The 13,764-nt window shown below is 59.3% G+C and overlaps 1 protein-coding gene across 1 annotated transcript; it reads left to right on the top strand.

The window, feature by feature from the left end:
* Nucleotides 1-6,892: 6,892 nt before the first annotated feature.
* On the top strand, nucleotides 6,893-12,192 carry PLP1 (proteolipid protein 1). Its single transcript, XM_059824571.1, has 8 exons — nucleotides 6,893-6,897; nucleotides 7,711-7,733; nucleotides 9,264-9,450; nucleotides 9,921-10,077; nucleotides 11,003-11,171; nucleotides 11,390-11,463; nucleotides 11,585-11,650; nucleotides 12,121-12,192. Exons 1-8 carry the CDS (start codon nucleotides 6,893-6,895, stop codon nucleotides 12,190-12,192), a joined length of 753 nt encoding a protein of 250 aa, XP_059680554.1.
* The last annotated feature ends 1,572 nt before the right edge of the window (nucleotides 12,193-13,764 follow it).

Consider the following 13,764-nt stretch of genomic DNA (forward strand, 5'->3'; position numbering starts at 1 on the left):
AGATCACCGCAAGCAAAACGCGCGGTAGCGTTGTGTGGTACTAACCGCAGGCTGCCTGCCTCGGCCTAATTGGATGGTATTTTTTTTTCCACTAGAGACCCCCGGGAGGGACAAGTTTGGAAAACGAATCATTACACATTTGTGGCATCAGGCAGCAAACAGGGGGGAGAAGGAATAAGAAACCAGCCCCCTTGCCCCATGCCCCCCCGCCGCTTCCCCCCCCGGCATGGTCGCTGCAGTGGAGATGAAGGATTTGTTCAATTAGACGGCAAATCCTCCCACTGCTGCACAGACGCAAACAGCAGTGTCTCAGGCAGCGGCTGCTTCCCGGGGAAATCTTGGCTGTGGGAGTCGGGGTGCAGGGCCGCCATGATAGCACCTGTATTCCATGGAGCTGGTGGGTGTCACAGTGACAACGAAGCCGTCGCTGGGGGGGGACACAGCATGCTGAGTGCCACCCGGTAGTGGTGGTCAAGTAGCTGCAGAGGACGATGCCGCAAGGAACCTAGTGTGACCCCAGGTTTGATCTCCAACTCTGTCCTCTGTATCCCACGCTGTTATGGGCTTTGGGGTGGCTGTCCTGGGGTCCCTGCTGCAAGTGGCATCCTGGCAAAGGCATTTCATCCATCCCCATGTCTCATCACCTTGCCATCCCCAGGGAGCAAGGCTGATTCTCCCTGTGCAGCTGCCGGCACAGAGGGGCTGCACAGCAGCATCAGCTAAGTAAATGTAACAACTGGAGCAGCAAATGAGTCCCCCGTCCCCAGAGCCACTCCGGGAGAGGAGCCTGCGTGGCGTTCGTGGGTTGTTTCTGCCTGGGTCAGCTGCAGGGGGAACGCAGGAGGGTTGTGCAGCTGCTGCTCTCCAGCCGACTCTCCGACAGCCGCCTGCGTCTGCAACTCTGAGGAGAGGCAGTGGGTGCCAGGTAGGAAATGTCTGCATCTCTCACACTCACCTCTTGGTCCTACCGTCGGGTTTGCTCCCCAGGAAATGCCACAGCTTGCTCTCTGTGGCTCGGGCACGAGGTGTTGTGACAGTAACACCACCCCAGGGGCTCCCACTGCTGTCCTTTTGCCACCCAGCCCAGCCGTCACCTCCCCAGCGTCCACTTGCTTGTCCCTCTGGAGAGCCTTGCCACGGCTGGCACCCACTGCCTGTGGGAAGTGTCCTGCCAGCCTGGGGACAGGGCTCCGAGTGGCCGGGCCAGACCCTGTCCCCTGGTCCCTGGGAGGGGCATCACCCCGGCATGCCTGGGCAAGCTGGAGCTGGCATGGGTGCGAGCAGGAGGAGAAGCATCTTCCCCTCTGGAGGGAAAAGCTCCCACTCCAGGTAGAAATCCAAGACAAAACACCACGGGCACAACGTCCACTTCCCAAGGACTGTCCTGGCTAACCCAGGACCTCCCTCAGCATCACTTTCCCTCCTCTGGGCTCGCGGAAAGCATGGGACAAGTTAGAACCTCCTTGGCTGTTGGGAGGCACACAAAGTCACCTGAGCCTTTCAAAATGAGTCCCATGGGCAGCAAGAAATAGATGGGGGTGCCCCAGAGTTGAGCCTGGCCCCGGCACTGCCTGCATCCTCCCTTTACAGAGCCTGCTCCGGCTTCACAGGGGCAAATAGAAACAGAGTCATCTTGGGCTGTATTTGCTCTTCTCAGACACCATGAGCTCCAAGGAGGCAGAACAACATTTGTCTTTCCCTTCCAGGATTTTCTGACAGGTAAATGAGAACAGTTCAAGAATATGACCCCATGAATGGCAGAGCGAGAAAGTAATGAACAGCCTGGAAAACATCAGCGTGAGGTGTCTGTTTACCCTCCTAAAGGAAGAAAATCAAGGAGAAATGCAGTGGACGTGAAAGGCAAATCCGTTAGAAAATCAGTCAGGGGAAAAAAGTCACCTTCTTCCCAAACCCGTAATTAACCCAGGGGACTCGCTGCATCGGGCGAGGAGCTTGGTGAGAATTTAGAAACTAGAGTGAGAAAGCAGTTTGGACCAGCATATTATCCCCAATTTCTGCAGTAAATAACAGGTCTATTTGGTGGGTAAAAGGAGCAGCAAGCAGCCAGCAAGCCCTCCGGCGCCTGGGCTTCCTCTGACATCAGCTGGGCCCTGGGTTGTGCTGCCAGCAGCTGCCTGCACCCCTGCTTCCCCCCGGGTGTGGGCAGCCGTGCCCACACACCTGCACCGTGTGGCCCTGCCACCCCGGGCTTCACAGCCTCTGAAAGACGTGGGGACAGCAGGGTGGCAGCGGGGCTCCTGCATGCATTGCCTCCAGGATGCCAGACACCCTGCCCCGAGCATGGCTGGGGGGCTGGTGGCCCCCTCTCCCCCCCGGGCTCATGGCTCCTCCTACACCAGTGAACCCAGGCAAGGTACCTGGGCTGGTCGAGAAGACCTTCCGAATTTTAAAACTTGGTATATTAAAAAAATCAGTCTCCTGCAGGGGAAAACATTAGCCAGGCACACCTAAAAAGGAGGTGTGGGCATCTGCTCATCTTCTCTAAAGGGCGACTAGGCAGGGAGGTAACTCAGCTCGCGTGTAATCTCAGCCGCCCGGCACCTCCGTGGCTGCCGCTGTGGTCCCAGATGAAGTCCAGCAGCTGATGCAGGCAGGAGACAAGCACTGGTGCCAGGGAGGAGGGGGTTATCCAGCAGAGCTTTGCCGCACTGCCTGCAGCCCTGCTTGCTGGGGGGTCCTGAGAGCCTAGGAGCATCCCTGGGGAGCTCAAGGTGCGGGGTCCTGCTGCTGCCGACACCCACGCCCAAGGCTGGTACCCATTGCCCAGCCCTCGGCTGAGCCCAGCAAAGCTTTTAGCCTGCTCCTCTCCCGTGCATACCCTGCCCTTCCTCTGTCGTCCCGCGACACTAGCCTGTCCGTCTGTCCTTCAGCGTGCCTGTCCTGTCCGCTGCCAGCCTCTGCCAGCCTCTTTTTTTTTTTAATTTATTTTTTATTAGCACATTTTGCAGCCTTGCAGCAACCCAGGAATACAAATAGGACAGTGAGTGCAGCCAGGCCCGGGCAGCAGCAAGCAGGGCCGGCTCCGGTGGGCGACCTTGGCACCGCCGGGAGGAGGCAGCTGGACAAATGCTGCCGGTGCCGCCGTGACCTTCCCACTGCCACCGTCCTCCTCTCCGCTTGGATGGGGCTGCCTGGCAAAGCAGGAGATTTTGCACGGCAGGAAAATCCCTGGCCATCCCTGCCTGATGTGGGCAGCTGCCTGGCTGGCCCTGGCCGCAGAGCTGCCCTGGGGCACTTGATAGCAGGACACATCTCAGGCTCCCTGGCCGGGGTGTTTTTACCCCGCCAACGGGTGAACCAACGCAGCGAGGCGGGTGAAGAGGGACAGTTAAAATCAGCAGCAGATAATGAGAAATTCAGCCTGGCCGGGAAAGTGGCTGCCTAAAAATAGCAGCAAGGTTCTCAGCTGTGACAAGATACACGGGGATTTCTCCCGCTGCCCCATGTATGATGGATAAGGGCGCTGCACGTGCAGTTGCTGGCTCCTCTTGGGTGTACCACGGCTGTGCCTACATTTTGGAGGTGCATTGTGGAGGGGCTTTCTGTGTTGTGCAGGGTCGGCACCCACTGAAGCGTGTGATTTTGGCCACCGTGTGTCTTTGAAAACCCAGCCCAGTGCCCAGGGCAGTGCAGAAAATGAGCCCACAGGGATCTAAGCAAAGAAATCAATTAGGGGGGAAAAAAAATCCTCCCTGAAACTGTGGGGCTGTGGCAGCAGGGACCGAGCAGGAAACCACCTTCTCCCAGCTGGTCCACACTGCAACTGGCCTCCCCGCTGCCTCCCGGCTCGCCCCGGGGAGGGCTGCCTGTGTGCCTGACGTGCCCGGTGTGTGGTGGCAGGCCAGGGCAAGCAGGAGGCTGTCCTGTGCCATCAGTGTGATGGGAGCAGATGTGACAGGCTGGCTGCGATGATTACAGGTGAGGTAGCTGCATATGTGGATGGGGACAGGGAGGATGCTTTCTATCTCTGCCCCATATGCTCCTGCTTCCTTTCCCATGTCGCTTCTTTGCCCTAATGTGGTGGAGTGGTGCAGATCGGCGGTGCCCATGTGGGTATTCGCTGTCACCTGCTTGTCCCTCCAGCCCCAAACTTTCCTTCCCCATGGCCCAGGGAAAGCCTGAGTCTCGGACGCAGCTGTGAAGCGCTGAGGACAGAAGAGAAAAACCCTCAAATATCCCAGAGTGGCCTTACCACATGGAGACGTACGTGTGTATTTTCCTCTAAATACTTCATTCTGGTGCAGCCCGTTCCAGTGCCTCAGTGCAGATTGCAGGTGGTTGGGGAAGGAAAGCCTTCTCCGTGTCTAGCCCCTGGCACGCCTTGCAAGGGGCAGCGTGGCAGTGCTGGGCTCTGTTAATGACTGCAGGTAGCTAAGCCCTTAATTGGCCTGGGGGGGATGGTGGTGGTGGTTTTGGACATAACTGGCCACTGCCCAAGGGTCAGAACAAATTGCAAGGTGATCCAGATTGATTTATAAGCATGTGTATTTTTACCAGCCTGGCACGGCCCTCTCCTGGCTGGCAAACAGGGATGCATCTCCCCTTCCCCGCCTGAGAAATGGCAGCATTTTCTCCAGCAGGGACAAGCCGACAAGGAAACTTTTATGTGGGCTGGCAGGCTCCCTGCAGCCGCACACTGCCCTTGGGGCCTCATCCAGGAAGGGGCTGAGCTGCAGGATTGCTCCAAGCGTGAGGAAGCGTGTGGTTACGCACTGATTTGCAGGAGGGGCTCTCACAGCCTCTCCAACTGAAATGCAAAGGGCTGCAAGAAGGCCTTTTCAGCAACCCCATGGCACATGTACCCCTGGGGCTCTGCCCCCCCCCCCCAGGGCAGGCGGACGGTGCAGTGTTTGGGGTGCGCTGTTAGCCACCCACCCAGCTGCTCGTTGCAGGGTACCCACTGCTCTGGCGGAGGAACGGCAACCCCGACCACTTTCCTGCACACTTTCTTTTCCCTCAAGCCTTAGAAATCCAGGGAGGGGATTTCCCCCTTCTCTGCCTCAGCCTGTTTTGCAGCTCCACTCTGGAGCACCTACGGGAGATGAGCTGGTCCCTACTGCCAGCGGGTGATGCTAGCAGCAGCACCGAGGGATCCTTGCTGACAAACAGTGACTGATCACCAACAACTTTAAGCCACTTTGTGCAGAAATCACAGTCCCTCTTAGCTGCCCGCCTTTCCCCTGATGGTGTAAAGCTGCTGCTTCCTCCCAGGGTGTTCAGAAATTGCAGTCGGCAAGACTGGAATTTCTATGGAAAGAAAAAGAAGGGCTTATGTTTTTTTCCCCAATGTAATTTTTTTTTTATTTATATAGTATGTTATATTTTAGGTATTATATTTATGGAGGGGTTTTATGTCATATTTTTTCCTCCTGGTGTCCAGGGGTCCCCCTGCACTGCCCTAGGGTGCAGGCTGGGCCCTGCTGTTTTCCAGTGGTCGTAGGGGTCATGGGTTATTTCCAAAGGGATCTCGCAAGGCTGTCATCCTCCCACGGCCATTAGGAGGTGTCGATGGCCAGGTGACATCACTGCCAGGCCACCTGGGTGCCACCTGGAGGGCTAAGGGAGGTGCCCAAGGATGCCACCCACATTGGTGGCAGAGGCTCTCTCTGCTCTGCTGTCCCTCCCCAGCCCTTCCCATCCCGTGGCTGGCTGGGGACACCAGGCTGCCCTCTGCCACCCTGCCTTGCAGTGGGAAACTGAGGCAGGGAGTGGTGCTGGAGGACCAGGAGCTGGGTCCCACCAGTGTGGGGTGCAGCTGGCCACCATGAAGCCCTGGCAGCATTTGCACAGCTGCCCAGGCTGTGTTTCCCCCCACCCCATCTGCGGGCAAGCCAAGGGGTGGCTGTTTGGGTGGGTGAGGAAGGGGCAGGGGTCCCCACAAGGTGACCCACCCGCTCCTGGCCTGCTGCAGCCCAGGGACCCCCCAGGCCACCAGTGTCCCCAGCCCCAGGGACAGCCAGGCCCTGCCACCTTGCTGCCTGGCACAAAGCAGGGCATTGAGGGACACAGCAGGGCTTTGTCCACCCCGTGCCTGCCGGGAAGGGGCCGGTTGCCCTCTGCAGGCTTCCCTGGCCCTGTGTTGGCTCCGCAGCCGCAGCACCCAGGGGAGGTGGGGGCACTCATCAGAGCTGAGGCACCCACGGGACATGGGGCACCCAAGGGAGAGAGAGCACCCAAGGGAGCTGGCTCCATCTGCTGCAGCCCTGGAGCCATACCCATCACTTGGGGACCCCACAGCTGTGTCCACCTGAGCGCCGTTCCCCCACAGGGGCCAAGGGGCCAGGGAAGGTGGCCGCAGGATTCCCATCAAGAGGGGGAAAGCTCCCAATTTGGAGCCGCCAAGGCTGAAAGCAGGTCCCTGGGAGAGGGGACCCCTGTTCCCCACTGCGCTGGGGGGTCAGGGAGGTGACAGATGGGCGTCACTGCTGTCCTGTGGGCCAGTCTCCCATGCTGCTACAGCGGGCAGCCTGGGGCAAACACAGCCCAGCTGGGCCCGGTGGGGTCCCCAGAGCCACCCCATGAATCCCCCAGCCCCCCAAGCTGCTCTTTTGCAAAAGCCTTTTCCCCCAAAAGCCCTGAGCGGGGCCGTGGGGCAGCTCTGCCCACGCAGCCGCCGGGCACCCAGGAGCTGGCAGCCAAGGGGTGCTGGGAGGGCCGGGGGGGGCAGGGGGGGAGAGGCGGGGTCCTGTTCCTTTAAGGGGGGTGGCTGTCACTCAGAGAGCCCTTTTCTTTGCTGGAGAGCGGGACAGGCACCCACAAGGGGAAATACAGGGCGAGGGACCGCCAGGCAGGCGAGGGCTCCCGCAGACAGCAGCAAAGCAGCAGAGCGGGCGGTCGGGGGAGTTGACCGGGTCCAGCACCATGGGTGAGTATGGGGTGAGGGTGGTGGACGCCCGGAGAGCTGTCGCTGGTGGCTGTGGGGTTCCTGTCCCAAAGCAGAGCCCCCTGAAACTTTCCTCTGGCACTGGTCAGGTCCTGGTGTGGCCATGCTGGCCATGGGAGCTGCTGGGGGAGGATGCCTTGGCAGGGCGGGGATGGTGTTTTCTTTCCCAAAGCGGTTTTTTGTCTCCGTGTGTTCATGCGCTGTCTGTGGGGTCAGGTGCCATCCCCACAGCCAGTCCCACCTGAGCCCTCACCACATGGGCTGGAGAGATGAGAGCTCCTGCCTGGGGCTGGCGGGAGCTGAGACGTCCAGGCAGAGTGCTGAGACCTGCCACAACTCATGCCACTTGCATGCCGGCAGCCTTGGGAAAACTGAGGCACTCCTTGTGCCTCAGTTTCCCTATTGATACACCAGAGCTAATACTTACCGGCATACCCCCCAGGGCATCAGGGGTGCTCTGTTCCCAGGGGTGCCACAGGCTGCCAGTCCCCTGCCTCCTTCTCCTCCTCCTGTCTGCAGCGTATTGTTTGGCTCCGGCGGCAGCAGCTGAGCCCGGGTACAAGGGCCGGGATTGTGTGGCACAAGGGCTCTTTCTCTCCTCCCTTCCCCTCACCAGGCTTCCCCAGCACAGCTTCCCAAAGCCCGAGGGGCTGGAGCTGTGGCAGGGAGCTTGCCAGGCCCTGACGCATCCTGGCACCTGCATCCCTCTGGGAACAGGGCCGTTCACCGTGCCCCAGCCCTGGGCACCTGCCACGCCACTTCCCAGGTGACCAAAAATAAAAATAAAAAAGGCGTGTTTCGCCCAGCACCCCGCTGGGTGTGCAAGGCTGTCCCGCTGGGTCCCAGGGAGGTTTGGGGAGCAGTGCTGGCCAAGAGGAGTGGGACCCCCCTGGACCTGCGGCGCCCAAGGCAAACAAGTGGGAGGGGTCCCAGCGCTCCCCCATAGTGCTGCCTTTGTTCCCTGAGTGCTCTCCGCATGGGGCAGCGGCTGGGGTGGCAGTGCCAGGAGAATCCCCCTTTGTCCTTGGTGCCACCGAGTGACCTTGCTCCCACTGGGGAGGGGAGGGCACTGCTGGCCAGGACCCCACGGTTTTCTTGTCCTTTGACGGAGGACGTAAGTACTGTGGGATCCGTGGAGGGAGCGTGGGTTTGTGAATGCTTCCCACGGGTGCCTTTTTTGGCATTCAAGGCACAAATGCTATGCCCAGACAGGATGTGCCCAAGCAGCCGCAGTGCCTGGGACAGTGGGGTGTCGGAGCCTGCATCTTGGGAAAGGGGAGCAGCTTCCTTGCGCAGGTGTTGCACAGCCAGGGCAGCAGGATATTGCAGCTTAGCTGGAGCCAAACTGACACTCTGGAGTCAGATGCCAGTGGGTGCAAACCCACCTGGCTGCTCACCCTCAAACAGGACAGGAGAGTGGCTGGCTGAACACCTCCAAACCCAGCCCATTGGGAACCTGAGCTAACGATCCCGCACGTTAGAGCCCCAACATGCAGAAGGAGCAGGTGCCCATGGCCCCACTGCTGAAAAAATCCAGCATTTAGGCAAACCAAGCAGCACACGGGCACATGCCCGCGCTTTCCCTACCCACACGCAGGTACACGTGCCCTCTTGCCAAATATCTGTCCTGGAGGACTAAATCTATTACACAAGCACTGATGTTCGGGGAGCTAACACAGCTCCTCTCCATAAGCAAATCTGTCCCTGTAATGGGGCTGCTGCAGCCTGAGCTGCCTGCGGGGTGCCAGGGGAGGGGATGAGTGCATCCCGGCATACCGCCCAGAAGCCCAGGGTGCTCAGGTTGCTTGCCAACTCCTCCCGCACTGCCTCAAGGTCGGGCCACATTGCTGGGTCTCCATTGGGGTTTGTCTCTGTGGACGTGCTGGGTTCCCCTCCATCTTTGATGGCAAAAGAAAAATGCAGGCAGCTGGCATCACCGTTGCTCGCAGCTGGGCTGTGCTGGCAGTGGGGAGCCCATTAGCATCTTGTTTGCCAGATCCCACTGGCATTATGCTACGTTGCCTTGTATTTCCATCTTGTTTCGCATGACTAGCTCACCTCAGCTCCCCGTCCACCTCACGCCCAGGGGCTGCCTTGCAGCCCTGGTGCCCCATGCTGCCATCACCCCCTGTCCGTGGGCACACTTGGGTGCGATCCTGCCCAGTTGCTTAGAGAGCTCTTGGGAAAGCTGCTGGGTTTGGCTCTCCAGCACCGCAACAACGCATTTCTGGGTTTTCCTTCAACCTGCTTCCCTCCTCCCACTGGGCACCTTCTTCCCCCCATGCTTGCCTGTTCCTGAGCTGCAGGCTCTGAGCACTCCCCGTCCTGTCCCATCCCACCTCACCTCTCTTCTCCCTAGGTTTGCTCGAGTGCTGTGCCAGATGTCTCATCGGGGCACCCTTTGCTTCACTGGTTGCTACTGGCTTGTGCTTCTTCGGGGTAGCGCTGTTTTGTGGCTGTGGGCACGAAGCCCTCACAGGCACCGAGCAGCTCATTGAGACCTACTTCTCCAAAAACTACCAGGACTATGAGTATCTCATCGACGTGTAAGTACCCTGCTGCAGTGCATCGCCCTCATGCCGGGGCCCCTCGCGTCTCCATCTTGCTCTGTGCTGGGAGGAGGTGTCCAGGGCGATGCTGTCACCCCTGGAGACCCCAGGCTGTATTTGCTGTGTGCCAGTGCCACAGCTGCATGGCAGGGTCCAGCGGCCACTTGTTTCCTTTTCACGCCTATTTTTATCTGACCCTTGCTAGGTGCCCTGGCTAGTGCTGGACCTCTGCACTGGGTAGGTATGGAGGGTGTGGGGGACCCAGCAGCGGCCGACAGACTTGCTCGCCATGGCTTTGTCACAGCTCACTCCTCTCATGGCTTCGCCCTCCGTTTTGGTCCCCATGGGGTGGCACAGGGAGTGTAAGTCGCTGCGGCCAGGCTACCCCGGCCATGCCGCACGTGGGGCCGAGCTCCCCGGCACCACCCTGGCATCTGAGCATCCCTGCCCGCTTCTCTCCCCGGCAGCATCCACGCTTTTCAGTACGTCATCTATGGCACGGCCTCCTTCTTCTTCCTCTACGGAGCCCTGCTGCTGGCCGAAGGCTTCTACACCACCGGCGCCGTCCGGCAAATCTTTGGGGACTACAAGACCACCATCTGCGGCAAGGGCCTCAGCGCAACGGTAACTGGGGGCCCGAAAGGGAGGGGAGCGCGAGGCCCCCAGCGAGCTCACTCGTTGCAGCGGGTGTGTCAGTGTTTGGGAAAGTGGCTAGGACATCCTGACAAGGTGATCTTAACCGGGGTTTGGCACCCCTTCGCGCGCCCGCAGCGGGTTCGCCACGCTTGGTGTGGCCGAAGGGCAGGAGACTGCGGCCGTCCGGGTTTCGGGGTATCCCAAAGGGAAGCGCAGCCCAGCCACCCTCCCCCCAGGCCTGCCATGGCCCCTGGGGACCAAAGCAGCCCAAATGACCACATTTAAGGAAACCACTTCATGTTTAAGCATCAGCAGGGAGATCCACAAGCATCCCCGAGGTGCTGGCAGCCTGAGGCTCTCTGGCACCCGGTGCCCCCGGGGTTGTCCTCTCTGCTGTGCTTGGGGACCATGACAAAGTGCTGACAAGGGGACCCCGTGGCCTAGGGGAGTGGAGGGGGATGGCTGCGGTTCCCTCGGGGGCTGGTCGGGGTGGCATCGCGGAGGGAGGGCAGGAGAGCCACATTTGCACGCCAAGGTGGGTTTTGCAGTTGCCCTCCCGCAGAGGCCAAACCCTCCTTGGCCGTCGCTGTGTTTTTTCCCCTCCCTGCACAGGACATGGCAGCCATCCTGCTGCTGCCACCGGTCACCCCCATGCACATATAGCCGGCCGCGAGCCTGGGGCTGATGCTGACCCCGTGAGCCCCAGGGGTGCCCAGCTTGGGCTGCTGCTCCAGGCCTGGCTGCTTGGGGATACGCCGGGTTTGGTGGGCAGTGCGGAGCCGGATGCAGGCAGCATCTCAGTCCCCTGCCTGCCCTGCACCCTCTCCTACCTGGGGACCCTCGCGCTCCCCTGTCCGTGTCCCTGGCCGCTCAGTAACCATGGCTCTGCCCTGGCTTATCCTGCCCCTTGCAGTTTGTGGGCATTACCTACGTCCTGACCATCATCTGGCTTCTGGTCTTCGCCTGCTCCGCGGTGCCCGTCTACATCTACTTTAACACTTGGACCACCTGCCAGTCCATTGCCAACCCAAGCAAGACCTCGGCCAGCATCGGCACCCTGTGTGCGGATGCCAGGATGTATGGTGAGTGCTGGGTTTGCTGCCCAGGAGCCAGGGCTCAGGGTGGAGGAGAGGGGATGGAGGAGAGGGTCTAGGCAGATAAGGCTAGGATAAAGCAGGGGCAAGTGCTGAAGAGCCCCGAAACGCCAGGCCGTGTGTGACACACGTGGCTGCGGGAAGCTGAGCAAGGCAGCTGGCTGGCAGCTGTGCCCGGCTCACCTGGCACCCTGCATCCTCACCAGGCGTCCTGCCCTGGAATGCTTTTCCCGGCAAGGTGTGTGGCTCCAACCTGCTCTCCATCTGCAAGACTAGCGAGGTGAGGAACTCACATCACCTCCCCGCAGTGGGTGGCCTCGGCACTGGCCTCCCCAGCCAGCACATGGGACCCCGGGAGGCACGTGGGACCCCGGGAGCTCACCCTCCCTCTTCCCTTGCAGTTCCAGATGACTTTCCACCTCTTCATTGCGGCCTTCGTGGGGGCAGCCGCCACACTGGTCTCACTGGTGAGTCGGTGCTCCTCCTGCCCGGCCGTTCTCCTCCGCCCGGCGAGGATGTGGGGGCAGAGGACAACGGAGGTCGTGGGCATGGATGTGACAGAGCCCATGCTTGTGTCATTTTCTGGCACATAAGTGCAGATGGCAAATTCAGGCCATAAGAAGGTAGAGGTGGCTGATGGAGGGGATCTGGAGAGGCTTTAGGAGACCACCAGGGAGAGGTCCTGCTGCCTGTGCACTGAGTCCCCTGCCTTTCCCTGTCTCTCCCCTTGTTTTACACCAGCAATGAGACACTGCGGTGTCCTGCTGGTGCAGCAGGGCCATGGGACTCCGCAGGGCAACTGCCCTGTTGGGGTGCTGGCCTGGGGGATACCACCTTGGGCGTACCCCAGCGAGGAGTCCCACCCTGCTTGCCCTCCTTGCCCCTGGGAGCTTCGTTTCTCCTCCTCCCCCCTCGCTCACTCTCTTCCCACCCACAGCTCACCTTTATGATCGCCGCCACCTACAACTTTGCCGTCCTCAAGCTGATGGGCCGAGGCACCAAGTTCTAGCTCGCACAGTGGAGCCCAGCCAGACCAAACACCCTTTTTTCTAACCCCGAGGCTTTAACACTGCAGCCACCCGTCACCAGGTCTCCTGCGTTAACACTGCCTTCACCACTGACTCCTCTCCTCTTCCTCCCTTGCATCCATCGTGTTGAGCATGACCAGGAAGGAGAGCTTCCCACCAATGGACACCTCTTCATGCACTTTTCTCTCTCTGCTCATCCGTAATGGGTTCGCTCTAAGGCCAAGCCCATTGAATCCAGCCAGAGAAGAGGAGGGACTTACTCCAGTGTCCCGATGTTGCCTAGGGATGAGCAAAGGCCTTCATGCTCCTGGGAGGAGGAAATCCATGTAGGTTGCTCCATGAGTAGCAAGAGGCTACCTAGAGAGAAAAGGAAGTTGGCCCAGTCCTGGTACCATTGCTAGAGACTCTCCTGGAGCTGTCTGCTGTCACCACCCATGGATGGAGAATAAGAGAAGGATTTTTTTTTCCCCTTAGCAAAGAAAGATGAATTTATCCCAGATTGCCTGCTGCAGCCAAGGCAAAGGGAGTTCAGGGCAAGGATCTTCCCATTGTGGAGAAGAGAGTGCTGACCCCAATGCTGATAAAGCCCTAACGCAGCTGCCCCTATTAAAGCCTAAAGGAGTTCGGTGTCTCTGTAGACAAGGGGGACTCTTGGCTTTACCCTCCAGGCAGCAGAGAGGCGCCAGATAGGTTTGATCGAGAGGGGACATCTCTGCGCTGTGCTTCGGAAGCGTAAAGCCAGAGCCATCCCTTCATACGCAGGGAATGACCCTCTGGACTGCGCACCTCCGCCTGCCCTGCAAGCGCCGTACTCGCTGCACGCTCTCATCCCTTCACAATGGTGCTCTTCTCTGGGGTGACGTCTGCTTCTCTAGCCTCCGCTGCGTCGGAGAGCTTGATTTGTTTCTCACCAGTGTCAAATGTAACTTTTCCTTGTTTTGTCCCCCTCTTCCCCTCACTTTTTTCCCATGTTTCCTGCAAGTCAGGACACCTGTCTTGTGTCTGCCACGGTGGGAGGGACTGGCAGCATCTCATTTCCAGCTGAGACCCATGAAGGAGTTAAGGAGGGAAGGAAAGGCGGCAGTTTGGGGGTCACAGGGCAGAAACATGGCCCATCTCTGCAAACCAGATCCTTTCTGGTGCCAGTTCAGTCTTTTCCCATGGAGGGGGGCAGCAGGGCAAGGGGTTTGGTGGAGATGACCTCTCCCCCATGATTGCTCTCCACGGCAGCTGGAGGAAAGCCCTCTGGCTGGGTAGCATGGGTCCAGACAGACCCGCCAAAATGCTGTTTCCAGTCCTCCCTGCCAACTGGTATTCTGTTTTGCTCTTCCCTGCCTCTCCTTAATGCTAATCTTAGTGTTTATTTATTGGAGAAACTACTTTCAGTGGCAGACTGTAGCTCCATCTTGCATGGATATTTTTTTTTGTCTGTATTATTATTATAATATTTTTTTTTAAGTGCTGGTTTCAGCAGGGGCAAGGATAAAGGAGCAGATCTGCTGAGCAGAGCGTTCGAAGGATCCTTGCCACTGGGAATGCTGAAATAGATTGGC

The sequence above is a fragment of the Gavia stellata genome, chromosome 14, assembly GCF_030936135.1.
Source record: "Gavia stellata isolate bGavSte3 chromosome 14, bGavSte3.hap2, whole genome shotgun sequence".
Taxonomy (NCBI): Eukaryota; Metazoa; Chordata; class Aves; order Gaviiformes; family Gaviidae; genus Gavia; species Gavia stellata.

Excerpts from the sequence above, each read along its gene's own strand:
- PLP1 (XM_059824571.1), top strand. Across the intron at positions 10,078-11,002 it reads GCAAGGGCCTCAGCGCAACG|TTTGTGGGCATTACCTACGT; the intron begins GTAACTGGGGGC and ends TGCCCCTTGCAG. Across the intron at positions 11,464-11,584 it reads CCATCTGCAAGACTAGCGAG|TTCCAGATGACTTTCCACCT; the intron begins GTGAGGAACTCA and ends CTTCCCTTGCAG.